General features: G+C 38.2%; 1 protein-coding gene across 3 annotated transcripts in view; it reads left to right on the forward strand.

Annotated features, from left to right (window-relative positions):
• Positions 1 to 19,779, forward strand: part of rassf5 (Ras association domain family member 5) — a 128,263-nt gene that overhangs the window by 46,797 nt on the left and 61,687 nt on the right. Inside the window, exon 1 of one of the 3 annotated variants that reach the window (XM_043716601.2) lies at positions 3,518 to 4,022. The exons of 1 other annotated variant lie outside the window; for it this stretch is intronic. In XM_043716601.2, coding sequence (XP_043572536.1) covers positions 3,924 to 4,022 — 99 coding nt within the window. In that variant the 5' untranslated portion in view covers positions 3,518 to 3,923. Of the gene's footprint in view, positions 1 to 3,517; positions 4,023 to 19,779 lie in introns of those variants that run through there. One more of the 3 variants, XM_087973541.1, reaches the window with a different exon arrangement.

Here is a 19,779-nt window from a genome sequence, read left to right on the forward strand (position 1 = left end):
TTCAGCCTTGATCTTGCAGCTGACTCTTCTATGAATACTTGTTGTTTTTCTTCAAATTATTGAATTTGATTTCTAAGTTGTTTTTCAACATCGTGGACGGAACTGAGCTGCATATCAAAATAATTGATAGGACTGGACTGCTTCTCCCCATTATGAAAAGACTTAAACTTGTCTGTTCTCCATTGTATGTGCCAAAGCTGATGTACTGAAGCTCAGAACTTCTACACATGCTTATAACTGCCTGGAGAGTCAGATTCTCTTCTCTTAGCAGTCGTGTTGTAATGGTTCTGCTGTTTTTAGGTTCATCTGTTTATTGGGCAAATTCACAGGATTCTTCAGCTATGTTAATACAGTCATGTTCATACCAATGGACTCACCTGAGCTTTAATATCGAACAAATACCATTCGCAAGTTTGTTCACTTGGGATTCAAAGCATGCATTCAATGCTTCAAAATTTCTGCAGTCTTTTTTTTCCTGTTCTTTTGGGATTTAAGTTGGAATAAGGACTTTCACAGTCTCTCCCCAGCAGAAATGAGAGTTTGGTTAATCATAGTTACTGTGCTTATTAATTAAATCTGTTGCAACCACATATTTATACCATTGATTTAAGTGATATTTAGTGTAGCTTTTCAGTTGATTAAAATTTCTATAGATGCAATTGTCTCAATTTAGAATGAGCAGGGAATATGTTGGTTTTATCAGTTCTCAAGTTAATCAGTTTTTTTTTGGTTGCTTTCAAATAATGTTTGCCTGGAATATTTGGATCCTTGGTACAACAGTGCAGAGAAAACAGCAAGTTGTTCAGCCTGAGTAATTTACTTTGTAACTATTTGACAAAACATTCTAATTATTTAATTTACGATGAAACACAATACTGCATTGATGTACCAGTGAAAAGACAATGTTTTGTTAAGCTAATAAGAAATTATGCAATCAATTCCTCAAGATACAGTATAACTAATGACACAAAGAAACTTAGTATTCAGCACCTGTGGAGAATGAAGACTTCATCCATCCTTGTCCCAGATCAGTTTTTGCTTTGCTGCAGTCCAACTGGCTCCACTAAGTTGGCACCTAATTTGTGAATGTTTCTAATCAAATATTTGGAACTTTTAAACCTAAACCAGTGCTTTTCCATTTTGGGGCTAGAATGTTGCTAACACCCTGGGCTGGAGTGGAATTGGAGATTGCTTGTTAGAGCAAGGAAGAACTGTTTATTCAAAGGGTTTTTAGGTGAAAAGCACCTAACTTCCTGTTGGTCCTTTTTAGGACAGAATTATAAGGTTAAGCAATTTGCCCAGGCTCTCTGTTAAAAGAAATTACGAACTTTACAGGGACCTCTCAACTGCTAGCCTTGGTTAGAGCTCAACAGCAGCTATTGTTCTATCAGAGGCCATAAGCCCAACTTTTGCAAACCAAAGTTTCAGCTCTGATGTGAACTGTTTTTAACTGCACCCAGTGTATTTTAATTAATTAAATTAATCGATTAATCCCAGTCTATAGAAACTTTTTATTATATTGCAACCTTGGTCGAACTCCTGAGGCAAGCTGCCCATAAATATCTTGCAGGTTAGTCATACATCATACTGAACCATTTATGAAATCAGAGTGGTGCTATCTTACCTTTGGTATATTGAATTGCCTTGGGATATTGAAGATTTCAAATAACTCAAGATTTTGTTTCACATTTTTTGGAAATACTATTATTGTATTTAAGCCCCCTCCCCAACCATTAATACCAAATGTGCATCTCCCTAACACACCTACAAATATTGATCTATAGCTTCCAAGTTGTTTTCATTTTTTTTCCCCAACTTTCTTTCGTTTCCAACTTTCATTTCCAACTCTCTGCTTTTCAAGACATTGACACTATAGTATTATAGGTGTTGGGTTCCTTTTGATCACTTACTTAAATAACACTCGATATATGTTATGTAATCATCCATAAATTCATAGCAACCAAACTGCATTCTATATCATAAACTAAAATCCACAAGTGTCCTGCCAGCAGAGGTCACTTCCCTCTCCATTGCCCAAAAGTTTCAGCCTAATTATAGCATCTGGCAGATAACTCCATACGAACTCGGATTCAAAAATGGTTATGATAGTTCGGATGTGAGATCTGAACTCCTTGAGCCAAAGATTAATATAATGTTCAGATCACTGATTATGTACTGCTAGCTTTTGGCTCCGTGTCACACTCGACTTTAATTTCGAAGGAAGATGCTATGGGTTCATGTCCGGGATTAAAGATTTGGTCATTTAAACAAAAGAGATTTGGTCATATCTCTGCTGATATTTCAGTGCAGTATTGAGGAATTGCTGCATCCTTGAGGGTGAGATGATTATCTAAGTTGACCGGTGAAATAAGGGGTTCTGTGGTATCCTGACGAACATTTATCCCTCAGAGAAACTAAGGCCAGGACAAAAGTGACTGCTCTTCAAATGTATTTAATTAGATGTAAAGTGCTTGGCAATTCCTGACAACATGAAAGATGCCCTATAAATTTCATTGCATTTGTTCTGATTCAGCTTAAAAAAAATGCATTAAAAAGCAGTTGCTAAAATGGAATTTAATGGAGCTATGACCCTAAAAGTTAAGAATGTAACTTAAGAACACGAATAGGTGATGCAGCATCCCCAACCTGCTCAGCTCAAGACTAATCTAGATTTTAACTTTGATTGAATTCATTCTCAGTTTGAGTACTTGAGGGAGTAACTATAACAGGATTTGCTGACAAAAGCATTTTCAGTAACCTCAAAAGTACCTCCTTTTGACAGTTTTTCATTTTGATTGCTTTGATTGAACTTTACATTGGGAGATACAAAGGAAATATTCTGAAAAGGCTACTACATTAAGGAATTTTGGAAAAAGAAAAATTTTGTGGTATCGTTTTATTACATTTTGAATGCTACTCAGTTAAATGCAGATTATATTTACATTGTAAAGATGCAGTGTACTTTTATTAACTTAAAACATCCAGTGTTCCTGTCAGTGATGCAACATACATTATTGTGTCATGTGTGGAGATTTTGCAAGACTTTTAATCCTATTAACCAAACCTGATTAAAAGGGTTACAAGCTTGTATTCACATTCTGCAATGAAAAATCAATTACATTATGTGTAAAATGATGGGACATAATGGATTTGGGTATTTAAGTGTACTAGGAATTAAAAATATACATTGAATTGAAATAATGAAATAAATTATTGATTGTTATAACGTGGAATAGAATTAAAACTGAGTATTTAAATGTTTAGCCATTAAAAAGGTGATGGCTGCTGACAAATACGATACCATTTGCATTTTCTTGAGAATTTCATGACATTTAAAATGGCTGTAATAAATCAACACGTATATTTGAATTTTGTATTTTAAATCTTGCAGGAGGAAGTGGCTTTGCTTTGTTGAAACACATAGAAGTAGAAGGCAGGAAGGAGCTGACCTCACTCAGCTTGTGTATGCATGCAGATAGCTGATTAGCCACAGATGGTGTGCAGCACAGCAGCCAACAGCTCCAGAGCTAGACTGTCAACTACACCATGTTAAACCGGCTGCCAGCAGTGACTTTCTATATGGCAGTGGAAGATAGATACACAGCCCATGTGTAAATAAGAAATTTGGTGACAGAAGCGAAGAGGTAAAGTGCATAGAGGATTACGGTTAAACATTAACAACAACTGAAGTAAAAACAAACAGCTGCAGCTGATCCAGGAATAGCGAAGACTCTGCATGTGTGTTGTATGATGCCCTTTGCCTGCCTCACGCAAGGCAACTCCTGTCTGCATTGGGAAATCGCAGTACAGTGGTCCTGTGTTTTAAAGCTGTCGGATCTGTTAAATAGCACACTAAGTCCTCCAGGATATTCTAATGATTTTTGAACACCAAACTAAGTCATTGGGTGACGTGGAATACCAGTATGAGCAGTGGATATTGCAGCCTAGATGAAGATTTAGACTATTTCTTTACCGCTAAGACTTCATTCTTTAGGAAACCTCAGAACAAGCATTTAGAAAAGGTAACATTTTTAATATACAATGAAATTAAGTGCTGTATTGACTTTGAAGTTGGTAAGAATTCCATCCTTTACCTCAAAAGATTTTTGCAGTTATAGCAACCAATTTAATTATATGATACACAAAATTGTTACTAATGTTGTAAGAAAGCTAGCAACCACAACTGTTTGACAGTAACTAACTTCACCTGGATCAGAAATTGTTCTGCTTTAATCAACATTTTACAAAATTGGACGGTGAAAATTGCAGATTTTTGGAATTCAGATTGATGCTGTTGCATCCAGTCGGCAATCAGTCTGCTTATAAGAATTTATTCCACATATGCTTTCAAATCATTTGAAGTATTTTTATCATAACACTGGGCAGCAGGTACAATTCAATTTTTAATAAACCTGAAGCAAGATGTGAGCAAATGAATATACTAAGAAATAATTTGCTTTTCAACTTATTTATTAAAAATTCAGAAAAACCTTGTGTTTGATAGTGGCGTTCGTGATCTACAGGTGTCCCAAATTCACTTTAAGTCTGTAATTTAAGGTGTTGTTTTTGAAATGTAGAGAATATTGTCGAGTAGGAAATGCAGCAGCTAATTTTAAACAGAACAAGATCCAAGAAATGTAATCATGACCAACTAATTCTATTTTTGCGTGATTTAAGTAATAAATATATTGGCCAGGACTCTGCAAGATTCCCCCATTCTTCAAAATCGAATTTTCTTTGTCCTCCTGGAACAGCAGATTGGGTCTCTGCTGTATTTGAAGACCACTGTCTCTGATAGTGCAATATGGCTTCTTGCTGCACTGGAGTATCGGCCTATACTTCTTTGCTTGAGTCTCTTGAGTGGGATATTCTGACTTTGAGGCGAGATTGTGGTCACTGAGCCATGTTTGATTTTTTTTTTTGTTTGAAAACACATTTGGAGATTAATTAAAACTTTTTAAAGATTTAGCAATTTGATTTCAAATACTGATTGCATTCAATACTGCTCATACTAGCATAATAAACTTCATATTGTTTTTTGGATAAATACTTTGGCCTTTTAACAGGCCATTCTTTGCATATTTGATTGTAAAAATGTTCAGTATCTACCATCAAATCTAATGTTGCCATTTTTCTGGGAAAGAAATGTAGAATTCTTGAAATTAAGTGCAGTTTATTAGCTTCACTAAACTATTGATGAAGGCGCCTTAAAGTTTTTTTTGAAAAAAAAACCCACTGGATGATGTTACACACAGGAAAATTACCTACGACTATATTGAGACTGGTTTAATTTTCCATGGTTCTTTCTCTAGCAAAGTAAATGTGTTGAATATCTTCAACCTAAAGTGTTCGTAAAAGTAATAATGATTCCACTACTACTTAGAGATCTACTGAGTAATAGTGTCAAGATGAACAGCAGATTACGGCTTGCAATCTCTTGTGTCCTATTTTTTGTAAACTCTGATGATTTTGTACAAAAACAGATACTAATGTGAGCATCTAGAAAAACACTTGCAATATGGGTGATATAATTTTTCCCATTTGAAAAATATGACCTTTCTTTTGCTTTGCTTTTCTGTGTTTCCTTCCCAGCAATAATCTTGGGGCTGCATTTCTAATGTGCTTTATATCATGTCAAAGAGCTTTATTTGAAACTGGCTATTAGTGTGAATATTCAAAGTAGAAGGTTAACATGTAAATGATGCCGAAAAGTCAAACTAAGAATGGAACGTTTGAGACTTCAAATATAAGAATTTTTTTAAAATGCTCTGTATGACATTTCAACTCCTACATTGTCAGACATAAATAGCTCATATCCTTTCGTGCTTCAGTGGTGAGATTACCAACTGGAATCAAAACAGATAGTCATTAAAAAGTATGGTTGAAGCATTATTACATTATTCAAAGTTCTGTAGTCTCCTTTTTAATGAACATTTAAGTATTGGTCACCTACTCATGTTGAAGTCATAAAGTTGTCCTTTGTGTAGTCAGTGAATCTTTTGTGCTTTCCATAGCCCTATTGACTAATGTCCTGTAGGGAAGGAAATCTGCCATCCTGATCCAGTCAGGATGACATGTGACTCCAAATCCTCTGAGCAATTAGGAGTGGGCAATAAATGCCGGCCTACCAGAGAAACCTTCATAATGTGAATTAATTATCAAATAGATTGAATTCATGGAGACCCCAAGGTATATATCTATTATCTGTGCAAATGTTGCAGAAATCTAATTCATGGTTCATGTGTCAAACTGCATTATTTTTAGTTTGAGGATTTAAGAATTAACTGTAGAAAATAGGAACAATGCAATTGATGCATCTTGAAACCTATTACACTTAACCTCTTAAAGTAGCATGACTGTAATAGGTTAACAGTTAGAAAGGTAGGATGTTTTTAAGAAAGAAGGCTTTACTCATCTATAAGCATTATGTCTGAAAAGATCACAGTAATGACAGTCCAGAGGCAGTTAAAGCTAACTTAAAGTATTCAACAAACCCTAAGGGCCAGGTTAAGAATAGCACCTAATAGGCTAGTCATCATGAAGATGGGTGGAGCTTAATGTTCTCTGGTTTCAGTTTAACTGTGTTTCCTGGGAGAGGAATGTATCGCAGCTTGAAGTTGAGAGTGCTGAAGCAAATAAATGGTTTCAGGCAGCAGAGGTTTTTATGCTAGCAGTTTCCAAACAGTGCATAGAAGTCCCAAGGAGTATTGATTGTCTTCCATGGCAAAAGGTTAGGGATGTATAGAAGCTCTGGGAGCCATTTTATGCAGCTCAGGGAGTCTAAGGAAGTTCATGAGCATTATTTGCTTATTGTTATTGGAAAAGATTGTAACCTGGAGAAATTTAGCTGCAGTGAAATAAGCTTTTAGATAAAAGTTTAAAATTGTGCCGTTAGTTAGATGCTTTGGGAGCACTCTTGGAGTCCTGGGGAACTTCTCTTTTGAAAGATTGAACTACAAAGCCATGAGCAGCATTGAAGCAGTCCAAGTGAGAGGCTTTGAGGGCTTTCTAAGATTAATCTTCTTGAAAATGATGAATTGGAAACCACTTAGAGTCATAGAGATATATAGTACGGAAATAGACCCTTCGGTCCAATTCGTCCGTGCCAACTAGATATCCTAACCCAATTTAGTCCCACCTACCAGCATCTGGCCCATATCCCTCCAAACCCTTCCTATTCATATACCCATCAGGATGCCTGTTAAATGTTGCAATTATACTAGCCTCCACCACTTCCTCTGGCAGCTCATTCCATACACTTACCACTCTCTGTGTGAAAAGGTTGCCCCTTAGGTCTCTTTTATGTCTTTCCCCTCTCACCCTAAACCTGTGCCCTCTAGTTCTGGACTCCCCACCCCAGGAAAAAAACTTTGTCTATTTATCCTATCCATGTCCGTCATGATTTTATAAACCTCTATAAAGTCACCCCTAAGCCACCGACGCTCCAAGGAAAACAGCCCTAGCCTATTCAAACTCTCCCGATAGTTCAAATCCTCCAACCCTGGCAACATCTTGTAAATATTTTCGGAACCCTTTCAAGTTTCACAGCATCTTTCCAGTAGGAAGAGACAAGAATTGCACGCGATATACTCCAACAGTGGCCTAACCAATGTCCTGTACAGCCGCAACATGACCTCCTGTACTCTATACTCTGACCAATAAAGGGAAGCATACCAAACGCCTTCTTCACTATCCTATCTAGCTGCGACTCCATTTCAAAGAGCTATGAACCTGCACTCCTTTGAAATAACTCTGTAGAGGCCAGTAGCCAGTCACCCGGTCACTCTTTATTTACACATGAACAGTTCAAAATTTTAGTACTGACGCATATAGAGTCAGGCACCAGAGTGTAAGTACCCCTGATACTCCACCTTTTAACGTCAGTCAAGGCTTTTGTGCTTGTTTCTTCCACACATTAGAGTCATTCAGCATGGAAACAGACTCTTTGGTCCAACCAGCTCATGCCAACCATGTTCCCAACTAAACTAGTCCTACTTGCCTACATTTGGCCCATATCTCTCCAATTCATGAACTTATCCAAATGTCTTTTAAATGTTGCAACTGTATCTGCATTTGCCACTTTCTCTGGCAGTTCATTCCACATACGAATCACTGTCTGTGTAAAAAGGTTGCCTGTTAGGTCCTTTTTTAAATCTTTTTCCTTTCACCTCAAAAATACACCCCTAGTTTTGAACTCCTCAACCCTTGGGAAAAGCTGCTTGCTATTCACCCTATCCATGTTTCTCCTGATCTTCTAAACCTCCATAAGGTTACACCTCAATCATTATATTTAAAAGATTGCAACTCTCAAACTAGATTATAACAATAATCCATCTTGTCCAATATTCTTAGAACTGAGAGCATAATTTGCTAGTTTTGTTTGGGATCGCAAGACAAGGAATAGGTTTACTGGACTGAGAAATCTTTTTTTCATTTATATTTTAAAAGTTGGGTGGGCATGAACATTTAGTATTTCTTCAGCATTAGATTTTTGCATGCTATTCATTCTGCTTTTTAACTTTCAACTGATTCAGATAATACTTTGGCCAGTTCTCTGAATATAAAGTGAACTTTCAGTTTGTGATATCCATTTTTATCATTGTTCATTGGAAGATGCCTGTCATAACATCCTGTCATTTTGTCTCGTCAAAAACAGCCATTAAATTATCAGAAGAATGCTTAAATCAGATGTAGAAATTATTTTTGTGCCCATCTCCAGAGCTTATTCTGTAATCATTACTAATCAAAGATTTCTTAATCAAGTGAAATTGTACACACACTTATACCAGCAGTTTTGTTTCATTAAAGTATTTTGGAAGCTGTGTTTCCAGGTTTATGCTCCTAGGTGACTGTGGCAGGTCATTTTTACAAGTCAAGCAATGAGAAAATTGCATTTTTTTGTTGAAACAGATACGATTGAAACAACGTAGGCATCCATCCTGCTATATCGGTGGTGAGGTTTCTTTGTTGACTCTGACTGCTCCTGCTTGAAAGCTGTCAGACCATGCCCTCCTCTCTATATTATGCATCATCTGTATGCAAAATGAATTTATCTTTGCTTGAAGGTTTCCTCTTTAAACAGAAATTTTGAACATTGAGTTGGCCTTGCATCCACACATGCGTGGCTATATCTTTTACAGCAGCCAAAGTAGAATGAAACTGATTTGAAATAAGTTGGTATAAAGCATGCACAATAGACCAATAATATAGAAGGTACGTCTTCTGTAATTATTTTATCTGCAAATACTGCTTCGATCATCTTTTACTAATCATAAGTGAGTTTAAAATATCTGATTTATTTAACAATTGATATGAGTATTATAACTTGGGTAATTTAGTGCAGGGAGGCTTTTGCATCTCAGTGCATATTCTTCAAGAGGGCCATAATATTCTGTTAGAGCACCATTTCATTTCGACATTGCAAATGTTCTTTGAATGTTAGAAAATGTTACTCTTATCTGTTTGAATGCAAAATGAAAGGCAGCCGTAAAGGTCATATTACAAGGATTCATTTAGTGACAGAAGCATTAGCAAGGCTAATTAACATTTTTATTGCTTGTGGAATTCTCTTACACAGCACAAAATATCCATAATCTGTAAAAAGGATGCAAGTTCAAAGTGAGAATCCATAATTTTTTTAATTATTGTAGTTGAAACTAAATTAATATTTTGAAAAATGTATGCTGAAAATTTCATGTAGGCTTATTAATATGCCTTCAAGAAGTCAATGAGGGTAGAATATTGATTAATACGTTTTGTTCATAAAAGTTATATTCATCTATAATAAAGCTGTTCTTCAATCACCGAAGTAATAGTTCAGGTTTGCATGCAGTAGTCAGGAATAATTTAATATGCACAGATTACTTCATGGCTTTATGATAGATTTAATTTCATCTGGTGTTGCCTCCTTGTTTTATAAAATACAGAAAGAGTGCCATTGGGTGAGCAGTAATCTTTTGAATTTGTGAAATACTGTAAGCAGTCAGATGATAGAAAATTAATATGGAATAAACTGATTTCATTGTCCTTCACGATGTTGCTACATATCATTCAGAGATTGTGATTATTGTTTAATATAACCAAAATAAATATCTCAATCGCAAGTTTCACATTCACTTTTTTTGGAAATGTAGTGAATAGTGCCAAGACGAACATGCCAAACCTGCAAATGTAAAATGAAAAGAAACACTACCACTTGATCTCCTAAAGTAAATCAGTTCATTTTTAATAGAATACAAAATAGTTTCATCTTCATGATCTGGAATGGCAGTTATTTTCCTGCATAAGCTTAATTCGTTAGTTCATGTGGTGGACTGCACATAAGTTTCGAATGAGCTGTAAGACACGTACTTCATGGTGGTGCAACAATATTTAATACAATATTTTGTGGTTGTATTATTCTTGGGTTTTCAGATTATTCCAATGATATACTGGTGCTAGTTGATGTATGGTACCACAGCAACTATTTCAGTGACTGAAGTTCATATAACAGTTACTGAAACAACAATTCTACAACAGTTGAGTACGACCGGAAGTTGGATTATTTCAAGCAGTATCTTTTAGCTGTTTGACATAAACTGTTTTGAGATAATCAATCTTGTCTAGTCTCCTAACTTTGCAGTTATTGTCCCCTTCTTATATATAAATTTCTTTGCCTTTCTGTCACTATTTTAATAGAATATACTAATTAACAGGTTGAGTATCGTCTTAATCAGCAAAAGAAATTCTTCATTTCTAATTAGCTTAACTGTACTTAAAGCAATTATGATGATGACAAAAAAAGTTGGAAACATTGCCTGAATTTTACCAAAAATTGGCAGTATCAATTTTGGGGAATTCCATGGAGTGTTTCTCTCTGTGAACTATAACTAGCTAACTGTCTCATTTCTCTATTGCTGACCTTATCATGTATGCATCATTCCTCCATGGCACTGCGCTGGCACTATAATGGGATCACCAGCAGCGAAAGTATTCTCCACTGCTAGGACCATCCTGGAATTTGGCTACAGGTGCACACCCAGCTGTTCACCCAGTCATTTGCTGAAACCACAAATAGCTCTTCATATGGTTGTATGAAAACAGTAAAGGAAAGCTTTTAAGGGTGCTTAGGTGGCATGGGTGACTCTTCTTTCAAGATAGAAGCTCTAGGGTATAGGTTTGCTTGCTAAGCTGTAGGTTTGATATCCAGACGTTTCATTACCTGGCTAGGTAACATCATCAGTGGCGACCTCCAAGTGAAACGAAGCTGTTGTCTCCTGCTTTCTATTTATATGTAACACTGATGTTACCTAGCCAGGTAATGAAACGTCTGGATATCAAACCTACACCCTAAACCTCAACCTGAGCTACAAACCTTGCAAAAAGATAGAAGCTCATTTGTAGATGTATTGCTACGTTACATCAATTACAGTTTGATTGTCATAGTAACTGCAATTGCAAGAATCAAACTACACCGACTTCTTGTCCTTAGCCATGCGGGGCTTGCTGACATGTTTTCTCCCCCTCAATTTTTCTGCGCCTTTGTTGTGTAGCAACTATGGTGATGAGAACCCCTGCTGTAGCACTCTGTATTACCCATCTTAGCAAAGCATCTTGTAGTTATTGATGTGGAACTTTGTATGTTGAAACATGAACTTTTATTGAATAAGGTGAAAAACAAACAAAAATGCTGTCTTTGCTTCTGGGAACAAACGGGGGCTGTTTGCCTTTCAAGGAACCTCAGGTTAGCAGTGAATGAATGATCACTGCACCGAGTCCACATATGTTCGAAACTGTTATCAATTAAACCCTGCCTTGCCTTGTTGTGCTGCTCTGCAATGCTGAAGATGATATTTCTTCTATCCATGTCGTCTGTTTCTAGATGATAGCCTTTCAGCACCTATTGCATTGCTTTTTTTGCCCGATTCATTTGTGCTAGGATTATGTGACACACTCTGCCAGGACCATACTGCATGGTTTCCCAGGCCAATCCCAGCATCAGAACCTCATCTGCAGGAGGCCTATTGCCATAGCCCAGGTGGAGGATTGGGTTGCATTATATTTAGGTGGAAGTGGGTACTGCAGATGCTGGAAATTAGAGTCAAGATTAGAGTAGTGCTGTAATTGATTTTCCTACTCCTTGAATTCTGCCTGACCTGCTGTTCTTTTCCTGCATTATATTTACGCTTGGCCTCAGTCTTGGGTGTGCATGATGGTGTCTTCAGCCAGTGTTGTAGCGGATAGCTCTGGTCTCCCAATAACCTTCCTTGAAAGGCATCCTGCTCTTGAAATGAAGCAGGAAGAGTTCTCAAGAATACAGACATACCTGGTGCAGACTTCTAACATGTGGTACCAATGATCAAAGATGAGATTTACATTCATGGAATGGAAACCTTTTTCTGCTGATTAATTCAGCCAAATTATGATTTGATGCACTCAACATGAAGTGTGTACAGTTTAAAATGCCCTGCACTGAAAGTGGCAAAACCCACTCCTCAGGATGGAGCACTGACCTTGTCACTAGAAAATGAGATGAAGTGGTGTGACGTAGCACAAACTATCCGTAACAACCTTGCTATTATTGCGGATTGAGGATTGAGAGATCCCAATCAGGTCCCCAGTACATCCTTGGAAGCATTCAGTTGTTCTAAAAATTAACCATCTGTCCCTTTGACAGCCACAGGGATAGGATGCCCACCCACCCCTTAAGGCACAACTCCTGCTTCAGCCAGTAACATAGTTTTGTGGTGATGTCCTGGGACATCCTCATTCTGTGGCAGCATTGCACCTTACCCATGCTGCAAAAATGGTATAGAGAACAATGGTCTCTGGGCTTCCTCCTCCTAGAGAGTGCCTTTAGCTGTAGAAATTTCAGGCGGAGGTTGTTTGGGCAGCCACTGGAGGTTGCTGCTGGTCCTGGGCTTGCTGACACATTTACTCCCATTCAATTTTTCTGCGTCTTTATTGTGCAACAGCCATGGTGACAAGAATCCCTGCTATAGCTGAATCCATTGACCTGGGTGTCGCCGGTTATGGCAACATTTATTGCCCTTGAGAAGGTGTTGGTGAGCTGCTTTCCTGAACCACTGCAGTCCATGTTCTGTAGGTTGACCCACAATGCTATGAAGGAAGGAATGCCAGGCCTTTGACCCAGCCACAGTGATGTATTTCTAAGCCAGGATAGTAAGTGCCTTGGAGATGATTTGGTCAAGGTTCCAATGAAACTGTGGACAATATTGTAAACAGAATAGGTCCCCCATAATTGAGGCATCAGCATTCATTACATACACAACTCTCAGCTTACAATCCTCAAGACAGTGGGACATGGAGGACCTCGAAGGAGTGCAATGGAATGCCTGTACAGGATATTGGTGAGGCCACTTTTGGAATACTGATTGCAATTCTGGTCTCCCTGCTATAAGAAGGATGTTGTGAAACTTGAAAGGGTTCAGAAAAGATTTACAGGGATGTTGCCAGGGTTGGAGGGAGAAGTTGTATAGGCTGGGGCTGATTTCTCTAAAGCTGAGGGGTGACCTTATAGAGTTTATAAAATCATGAAGGTAAATAGACAAGTTCTTTTCCCTGGTGTGGGGGAGTCCAAAAACTGGAGCGCAGCGATTTAAAGTGTGAGGGGAAAGATTTAAAAGTGACCCAAGGCAACTTTCTCATGCAGAAGGCAGTGTGTGTATGGAATGAACTGCCACTTTACAACATTTAAAAGGCATTTGGATGGGTATATGAATAGGAAGGGTTTCAAAGGACATGAACTAAATGCTGCCAAATGGGACTAAATTTATTTAGGAATCTGGTCAGCATGAACAAGTTCAACTGAAGGGTCTGTTTCCTTGCTCAACATCTCCATGACTCTGTCACTTCTGACATAGTGGGCCTGATTCTGATGTATACAGCACATGCACATATGCTGCACCCACAGTATAGTAGAATTGTTGAAACCTTGCTACCCATCACATACCCACATCATCCAAAAAAGGCAGTATTGCACAGAACTGTATGATACTGAATATTTGCAGTTCAAGGTGAGAAAAGATTTGCTCCATGCAGTTATGCAACTAATGATACTGTGAATTGTGACCCACAAAAGTGACACTTCTAAGGTGATTACTTCTGTTTCACAGAGATGACAAATCAATCTGTTCTGATTAGTGACATGGTCAAGATTGCTTGTGACCAGGATTTGTATCCCACACAGTTGATCATAGTACACAGTTCACATGTATGACTCTGTGATCAAGATGTGGAGAAGCTGGTGTTGGACTGGGGTTGACAAAGTCAAAAATCACACAACACCAAGTTATAGTCCAGCAGGTTTACTTGAAAATCTAAGCTTTTGGAGCTACCGCACCTTCCTAAGGCAGCTAGTGAGAGAGGATACATCGGACACAGACTTTATCTGTAAAAGATCAAAGGATCATACAACTTATGGAAATGTATTGAACAATTCTACATGGTTGTTAAGTCTTTAATCAGTTAGAATGGAGGTGCATATTTTGACTGATTAATACTTAAATCCCAGAATTTCTTTCAAGCCCACACCTGAAGTCCATTGCCTGACCTGAGCGTAGCCCTTTATTCTGATAAAACCTGAAGTTATCTTGGGGCAGTGACTTGAAAGAAATTTTGGGATTTACATATTAATCAATCAAAACCTGCACCTCCATTCTAACTGATTAAAGACTAAATAGCCATCAAGGTTTGTTCAGTGCATTTGCATAAGTTGTGTGACCCTTTGATCTTTTACTTATAAATTCTGTGCCTGATATAATCTCTCTCCCTGGCTGCCTGAGGAAGGAGCGGAGGCTCCAAAAGCCTGCGGTTTCAAATAAACCTGTTGGACTATTACCCGGTGTTGTGATTTCTGACTGTGATCAAGGACGTTTGAACCTATACTGTGCAAGTGACTGATAAATGCAAGAGTGCTTTTGAAGAGCCTCGCATCGCTCACAAGGAGCCTCTCTGCTGATAGAAAAAAGCACTTGCACCACCCACTCCTGGAATGGTAGCAGTCTTTTTCCATTTCCATTGTATCTGCGATTCAGATAAGAATGAAATGTACACAAGTCACTCCTTACCGTATGTCACAATCCCAGAGGACATTCCAAACTTTCATGTTTCCTTCTTCCTTGCACATCATCAGTACTGAACTTCCACATGTTTCCACTCAACTGTTCCATTTAAGTCTTCATCTCCTAACATTATGCCCTGAGCTCTGGATTTGTCATATAGCCATGCTACCATCTTTATGCACTATGCCCTATTGAAGCAGGGTAGTTGTGACTGATTCCCGAAAGGTGGGTGATGGCTCATTGACAGTGTTCCCCATCACAATCACTGGCCCTTCTGCATTTCAGCATAATGTCTTCAAACCCCACAATTTACTTCCCAAACCTCCTTTTCACAGTGGTGGCCCCTAATAACCCCCTTGACCTTCAGAGAGTGAATTCCCCAACTCCCAACTTGGAATGATAGCCCCAACTGAGTTACCAGGCCCCTGACTAATTTCTGTGCTACTGTCTGCCTGACTTACAGTGAGTCCCCAGACTGTTTGCGCTGGACTGAAAGACTCATGCGGCACACTCCCTGGACACGATATGAAACCCATGACCCATATTACAATCACCCCAATGACTGTCAGTATCAAAGCCCCTGGATTGAGACTGGATGATACCCTTGACTGATTGTTTTGATATCTCTTGGCTGATGACAAGGACTACACATCCTTAGACTTTGAGACATGGTCATTTTGCTGCAGCACACAAACAGCTGTGAAAGGTTGCTGGAGTTTATTGTATGTGGGACAGTGCTGCAGCAACATATCCACCCTCTTGACTGATCACTGCTGACAGTGGTGACGAGCTGTCTGGCTTTGTCTGTACTAAAAGGCAAGGCAGACGTGCTGTGAGCCTTTCAGTTCAGCATGAGGTAGAAAAATGCAAAACTACTAGACAGGAATGCTGTGCGCATCCCAGTAGGCACAGAATGAGTAAGTACTAAGAAAGCAAATGAAAAGCCTCAGCATGCATTCTGCTCTGCTGCACACAGTGGGTACCTGTCCCTGCATCCGAAGCAGCCTACCAGCAGCATTACAATAAAAGGTGTCAGTGTGCTCCATAGTGCAGAATTCTTGTGATTAACTATATTCTAAGTGAGTCAAAAAGTGTGGCGCTACAGCAGGTCAGGCAGCATCTGAGGAGAATCGATGTTTCGAGCACAAGCCCTTCATCAGGAAGTGATGAAGCGCTCATTCCTTGAAACGTCAACTCTCTTGTTCCTCGGATGCTGCCTAATCTGCTATGCTTTTTCAGTGCCACACTTTTTGACTTTGATCTCCAGCATCTATAATCCTCACTTTCTCCTATATTCTGAGTTAAAAATGTGTCATCACTTTGTGTGAGATTGTTGCTTTGCCAGTTCCAACCTCTGTATGTGGATGGTGCAGATCATCGCTGCCTATCAAGCATTCTCTAAGGGGTTGGAGACTGATCAAAATGGAGGCCAGGAGGAGCAAGTGTCAAGATTCTTATCTGACTATTCAAACTTTTCTTAAATCTGAATTTATTTTCTTTGATGTTGAGACACTAAGTTTTTTTCCAATCTTGCCATATCTTCCCAACTGATAACCCACCTTGACCTTCAGAGAGTGAATTCCCCAACTCCCAACTTGGAATGATAGCCCCAACTGAGTTACTAGACCCAGACTAATCTCTGTGCAACTGTCTGTCTGACTTACTGTGAGTCCCCAGACTGTTTGCGGTTGTCCCTATTGTCCAAGACTTGGGAAAATTCCACCCATTGTTTTATTTGTAGACTGTTGAATGAGATAAGTATTTCAAATGTAGCTTACATTGCTTTCTTTTAAATTCTTTTTAGACAAAATGCCATACAGTCTGAAATTTATACAAGGTGATACTGGAGAGTGTACAAACTGATACCCAGCAAATTTGTTTAAATTTTGGGGCCTGGGGAGCCACCATTGAAGCTTGCATTTCAAGCTTTCAACAGTTTTCATTTTGCTGCCTATTGCAATCAGCATATTACCAGATTTCAGTCAACATTCAACATATATTTTAAATTATCAATCTTCATCTATTGTGCTCTGAGATTATACTTAATCATTAGGAAGCAAGGTAAACAAAAATTTAATTGATGTGGAACAATGCTTCTTCACTTGTTTAACTGCAGATTGGGCTATGCCCAAACAATGTTGTTGTCGACAAGGTATTCCAATTTTATGGTGATTTAATTGAAGACTTAACAACATAAAACTAAGAATAGGAGTAGGCAATCAGCCCCTCGAGCCTGCTCTGTCATTCATGGTTGAACTCATTTCGGCCTCAACTCCATTTTCTGGCTGCTCTCAATCACTCTTCAACTCACCCCTAAAAAACACCCTATCTCCTTCATAAATTTATTGAATGTCCTGGCATCAGCACCACTCTGGGGTAGTGAATTCCACAGATTCATGACTCTTGAGAGACATAATTCTTTTCATCTCTGTTTGAAAACTGCTACCCATTACTTTAAAGGCATGACCTCTTGTTCTAGATTGTCCAGAGGCGGAAATATCACTCTTATATCCACATTTCTGTACAATAGATTAGATAATAACCTTTCACTTCTAGAAACTGAGGTCAAATAAGATGAAAATGTCTTCTGTTCACTGTTGGGATCCTGTTTGGAATGAGTTAGTATTGTCTCAGACTAGTTTCTAGTGGATGGGGATCCACAGCTTGCAACTGAATCTGGCGTTGTTTCCCTAAGAAACGTCATACAATGATTGTTGCAAGTATTTGAAAAATGGCTTGTTAATGTATTTGACATTCCCCTCTTGAGGGGATTTTTTTGGGGTAAAACATTTTGAAGTCTTGGTCAATAATTTTAATGACTGAGAATAGACTGTATGCCACTCTCTCATCCCACTGGTCACAATATCATTAATTTAAATGCTTTATCCAGTTATTAATGTGACCAATTATCTATTTTATTTATAATAGGTTTAGAATTTAAAAAGAAAATGCTGCCCATTTCTATTTGCTTTTGAGAAAATATGACTTAAAAAAGCTCTCGTAGCTAATTTTATTCACACATTCTTGATGACTTGCAGCAAAACCTTCTGTCCTATATTTGCTATTAATTTGTACAGCATAAAGTGGTATATTTGGTTTTATTCATTTGGAAAATGTTGGTTTCATTGGCCAGTGGTTACTACACAGCTCTGATTACCCTTGAGAAGGAGTTGGTCAGCTGTCTTCTTAAATCACCCACAGTGCTTGAAAGAGGGAGTTGCAGGATTTTGACTGAGTGATAATCTAGTTCCAAGTTAAAATGTTGAGTGGCTTGGAGGAGCACATTTAGGTGACTGCTTTCCCATGTATGTGGTTTCCTTTTCCTTCTAGATGGTAATGGTAGTGGTTTGGAAGATGCATTCGTGCTGCTTTTTATGTCCAGGACATATATGAGCAATTTTCCACTTTACCTGGTACATACCAGTGTTGTAGCCATACTTGAACAGCTTGTCTAGGGACACAGCAAGTTTTGGAACACAAATCTTTGGTACTATGGGCAGAATATTGTCAGGACCCATAACCTTGCATTATCTAAATGCCTTCAGCTGTTCCTTGATGTTACTTCAAGTGATTTGAATGGCTGAAGATTGACATCTGTGATGGTGTGGAATTCTGAATGTGGCCAAGTTGGATCTTCTGCATGGCATTTCTGGCTGAAGATGGATTCAAATGCTTCAATTTTGTCTTTTGCACAATTGGGTTCCCCTGTCATTAAGGATCTGAATATTTGCAGATCCTCCTCCTCCTCCAGTGAATTGTTTTAATTACCCATCACAATTCACAACTAGATATGGCAGGACTGAAGAGCTTAGAGCTGATTCATCATTTGTAGAATCACTTGGCTTTGGCTATCAGTTGTTGCTTATACTTTTTGACACACAAATAGTCTTGTTTTCTAGCTTCACCGGGTTGGTACTTCATTTTTATGCTCCTGACATGCCTTCTGCCCTCTTCTTTGAACCAGAGTTGATAGTTTGGCTTGTTGGTAATTGTAGAGTGGGTTTGATTGAGAACAAATCGGAAAATTAGTTATGACATTAGTTATACAGGGTGACACTGTATATGGAGTCACTTTATCTCAGGTTGCAGTGTTTTCTTCCATTTTGTCAATTCAGTATTTTTTTTGTAACATGCCACAAAATTTTCATTAATTTACTTTGGCTGATTTCTATGCCATGTCTCCTTTCAGCCCAATCAATCCATTGTATTTTTTTTGAGCTGCTTCCGGGTTTCTCCTCTTTTTTTTTCCTCATCTAAATCTGGGAACTATCCCTTTTTGTTCTTCAAAAATGTGCCTGGTTTCCCTTACATCTAATACATCTATGCTATTCACTTCACCCATTCTTTATGGTAACAAGTTTCATATTCTCAGCACTTTTTTTTAAGATGAAGAACCTTGCTCTAAATTTAAGATTGCTTCTCTTTGCTCTGGAGTTTCCACAATAGGAAATGGCTTGTTTTGCATCTAGTTTATTGAGTTCAATCATTGCTTTTAAACCCTTCAAATTAGATCAATCCTTCATGTTCTGAACTCTGAATACACACCAAGCTTCTTTAGAAGTATTGAAAAGTGTTTTCACAATTTCAATGAGGTTTCAAAGACTGAGCATGGGAGAGCTGTTTTCTGGAACGTTAGAATTTGTAAATTTGGAGAACAGTTGCTGGCTGCCCTAAACAGCTGTACAGTTTCCAAAAATAATAAAATGCCAAATTTAGT

Source organism: Chiloscyllium plagiosum, unplaced genomic scaffold (assembly GCF_037043375.1).
Source record: "Chiloscyllium plagiosum isolate Xiang-an unplaced genomic scaffold, Cpla_swu_hap1 HiC_scaffold_26, whole genome shotgun sequence".
Classification (NCBI taxonomy): Eukaryota; Metazoa; Chordata; class Chondrichthyes; order Orectolobiformes; family Hemiscylliidae; genus Chiloscyllium; species Chiloscyllium plagiosum.